Here is a 4,231-nt window from a genome sequence, read left to right on the forward strand (position 1 = left end):
TGTTTTATTTTGTGATATGCATGCCTTCAAAACATTTGCAAAATATTAATCCAACAAATTTGTTGCCCTTAGGGCATTACTCTTTGATAGAGATTTCGTTAGGACTGTTTACTATTGACAGTATCAGAATCTTAGTGATGTTGTCTATTTATAGCATTGATAAAATCAACAAGTAATACATTATAATGTACATGAATGCATGTTTTTTCTTTCTTTTTTCCCCCATAAAGTTATGAAAAATAAAGACATCACACAAACTAAACCTTTCATTGAAAATATCTATTATGGCGTTGCCCTCCAATTATATTCTTTTTTTTCGCAAAATGAGATGCCATTATTTTATACCTGTCTGCTAATGCAGTTATCACAGCAGAGTCTATTCCTCCAGAAAACAAAATGGCTACTTTCGGATGATCTTGTTCACAACTAGGATTGGTCCTTGTTCCCCCTCCACAATTACCATCTCCTCTACCTGGTCCGTTTGCACCTTCTGTGGTTGGTTCTTCAGCTGTTAAAGGATTATTTTCGAGCACAGTAGCATTTGTTTTATTAGGAGATTCAGAGTGAGGTTTACATTGAGAACACGGTGACCTCTTGACCTCTGATGAAAAGTTTCCTGACCTTTCAACCTCTGGTGCCAAGGCAAGGTACGGTTGATTATAAATTCTCCTCCTGACCGCTTGTTGAAGGACATCTATTAGCTGGTCAGCTAGTTTATCAATTATTTCGTTATTTTGAATAAGATTTTCTATATATTTCTGATGGTCATTAACCGTTTCTATGTTTGACCCTGATTGTTTAAAGTTGAGGTCATCTGAAAAATTCTTTTCAAGGTCATTGTCCATATTTGGCAATGCCTTGTTCAACTTTGGCATTTGTGATGGGAATTTCAAATCTGTGTCCATGGAAAATTTCACAGGAGATATTTCAGATTGACCACTCCATAGTCTGTCCTGGAAAGTTTGACCACTGTCCACTTTGTCCATTGTTCCCGGCCAAACACTCTCTTCTCGTTGATAGAGGTGAATATTGAGGTCACACCCCACAGTAGGGACTTCTGGGAAATGTATACTGTAAATTCCAACTGATGGAACTTCTCTAAATTCCTGAAAGTGAAGTAAACAAGGTTTAGAATTATATTGCTACGGTTAAAAAGAATTATCTAAATGTGAAAGTCTAAAATAAATCCCACAGATATCCTATATAGCTAGATACACCATCATTAGGGAGAGTAAATTACAACATTACTACACATTTAAGTAAATGATATTACCAGACAGTTTCACAGGTGTAGTCTGCCCGCTTCCTCAATGTTAAGAATGGGGTTACTTCCAAAGTCCAGTGACCAAGTGGGCAGTACACAACCCTCCTGTAAATGTCCTTCACTAAGCAGTGTAGTAACGAGATACTTTACCCTATTTGAATTTTGTGTTGAATATACTTAAGGAGATAGACATGTTAGTAGATAAGTTAAAGGTACACTGCATTAGTTATAATTGCAAAGAAGAGTTACACTCAAGAGTTTTTTTGATTCAGAGTAATCTCCCTTTGATACGGGAGATGTAGCAACCAAGGGAGTTTTTTTCTGGCTCAGAGTAACTTCTTCTGTCAATTACATATCTTCCATAAATCATTAAATAATTATTTAACAGTTTTTTTTTGTTTTTTTTCTATTTTTATTTTCAAACATTCAAATTTTAAACACCTTTAACTCTGAAAAACTCCTCACAATATGGGATTTTTATGGGATATCTCTTTAAAAAATGACCATTTAACTTCTGACTTGCTTCAAATAAAGGTTGAGGAAACCTAGGGTTCTCAAAGATCGCCAGCTCATGTTCTATACAATTACCAAAGAAACCAATGTCTTCTAGTAATGGATCTGCCTACCATTTTACTTGGTCTCCAATTTGGATGGGGGATAGAATAACCATTCCTCCTTATTTTGTGGGAGGTGCTAAAGAAGGCTTCGCCTCCCTGAAATAACACTGCCTCCCACCTTAATTACCTGATCTCCAATCTGAGTGGATGATAGGATGAAATGTTCCTTCCTATTTTGTGGGAGGGGCCAAAGAAGGCTCCGCCACCCTGTAATAACACTGCCTCCCACCTTAATTACCTGATCTCCAATCTGAGTGGATGATAGGACGAAATGTTCCTTCCTGTTTTGCGGGATGTGCCAAAGAAGGCTCCGCCTCCCAAACATGTCCCGTCCAAACCACAAACATTTTGTCTTTTCCTGTAAAATGTTAAATGATATGCATATTAATACTTTACCCTCTATGATAGTGATTGTTCCATCTGCCATTGACAGCAAGCAACTGCTAAACTTGCGAGCATTATTAACTCATTCACCCCTGAAATTTCTTAATGAACTATTCCAACCTTAGAATAGGATGAGTTCAAATGCGTCTTCAGGGGTGATTGAGTTAATGAGACTTTTTTTCTGCTGTAATATATACTGCTTATGAAAGTTATTCCCCTTTGAATTTAATTTTCATCTGGCTTACATAGTATTTTTTTCATTAAGCAAACATATTTATAACATGCATATAATATTGGATGGTAGGAATACAATCTTAGAGCTTTTATAATTCCCTGTCCAACTGATCTCAGAGGCATGTATTTTATAAAAGGGAGTGAAGTACAAATGAAAAGTAATCAGACCAAATTCAGTTACTCTTTGACAACTTTTATACAATCTAACATTATTATAAGACTCAGCGAGACTAAGCATACCCCATATTTGCAAACAGAATTTGCGCAGAAAAATTGAGTTCATCTTTCTAATGTGTACAGTAAATGTATGGTAAAATGTTTTAAACTCATCGCGTCGCCTTTTCCGCATTGCAGCATTAGAGTTTTCCAAATTGGTGACGTCACATCATTGTTGAGCCATTGTGACTTCTGGTCTTGGAAATGGGGTGTAAGATAGAAATTTCTAACACTCCTTTCCTACCCTGGACAGCTCCATCTTACACACACGGAAATGACAGAAAATGATTTATTTCTGTCTGTACATCACTTACCTCCCAGTAGATGAATGCCCAGGGACCCTGGACTTTGGCCATAGTGGTCAGAAGGTGACAAGGGTCAGTAGAACCTGATAGCTCCCTCAACAGAACTTGGGTGTCATTTTCTCCCTCTCCTACCTGATGATGAAATTAATATAACAAGTATTTCAGCATCCAACTCTTGACAGCAGGTATTATGGTATGGTGTCGTCTGCCTGTCTGTAAACTTGTTTTATCTAGAGATTTTTCATTCATTTTTTTTATTGATTTTCCTGAAAATTTCCAGGATTTACGATCACCACATGAAGTTATGCTTTCCAATTCAAATTCTGATGAGACATTTTGGAAAGAGTTATTTCCCCTTTTCTTGGGGAAGACATTTAAACTTGTCCCAAGATCTGCTTGCTCAGTTTTTGACTGACTTCTTGAAACTTGATAGGCTTTAAAATCACAACATGTACCAGTAGTTTTGATTTAGACAATGATAAAGTTCTATCACAATGAAAGTTGTTCATTATACTGTACATTTTTTTTCCATGTACTTCCATGTATATGATACCTGACACATTTTATCTACGATTTGTGAGTTCTAACTCTTCATTTGTTTAAGCGTAGGAGTCAATCGCAACAAGCTCAGGATAAGTTAAATCTTATTTATTGGGTATGTCTACCGGTTTCGCCTGAACAGTGGGCTTCTTCAGGACGATTTGATAACAAAATATGTCCCCTGAAGTACTAAAATTCTGGGCACATTTATATTGTGTATAGTGACGTAATACAGGTAACGTCACGTGATATTATCTATTTATAACGTTCTACGCTTATTTTCCTATTCTTCAATGGCCCTGCATACTGGTTGGTATCCAGGCAAGGGATAACGGAACCTACCGAACCTAAACTACAATAACGGCGTTGGCTCTACTCCTGGATCGATGTTCATTTGTTTTAGTTACAGTTTAATCTTGTGTATATCTTAAATCAATCAATTAATCGTGTCAACAGTATCATTCTTTAAGAGATGTTACAAAAAATCTCAAAGGACAGAACTCTTTATTTAGTAAAGGAGTTTCATATTACAGTGAGTAAGGTAGCATACATCCTTAATTTGATCACAAAAATTATACAGAAAGTTTCCTATCAAAATTTAACAAACTAACTTAATATTTATAATTAGTATTTAGTAATTTATAGTTAGTGTGTAGTAATTTATAGTTAGT

The 4,231-nt window shown here is 35.9% G+C and overlaps 1 protein-coding gene across 1 annotated transcript in view; it reads right to left on the bottom strand.

The window, feature by feature from the left end:
- The window catches only part of LOC110454556 (asparagine synthetase domain-containing protein 1-like), a 13,197-nt gene that overhangs the window by 6,243 nt on the left and 2,723 nt on the right, over nucleotides 1–4,231 (bottom strand). Inside the window, exons 4-6 of the mRNA XM_021504127.1 lie at nucleotides 3,030–3,152; nucleotides 2,120–2,239; nucleotides 346–1,106 (exon numbers count right to left, since the gene is read on the bottom strand). Of these exons, the coding sequence (XP_021359802.1) occupies nucleotides 346–1,106; nucleotides 2,120–2,239; nucleotides 3,030–3,152 (1,004 nt within the window). The remainder of the gene's footprint in view (nucleotides 1–345; nucleotides 1,107–2,119; nucleotides 2,240–3,029; nucleotides 3,153–4,231) is intronic.

The sequence above is a fragment of the Mizuhopecten yessoensis genome, unplaced genomic scaffold (assembly GCF_002113885.1).
Source record: "Mizuhopecten yessoensis strain PY_sf001 unplaced genomic scaffold, ASM211388v2 scaffold7907, whole genome shotgun sequence".
NCBI classification, from domain to species: domain Eukaryota; kingdom Metazoa; phylum Mollusca; class Bivalvia; order Pectinida; family Pectinidae; genus Mizuhopecten; species Mizuhopecten yessoensis.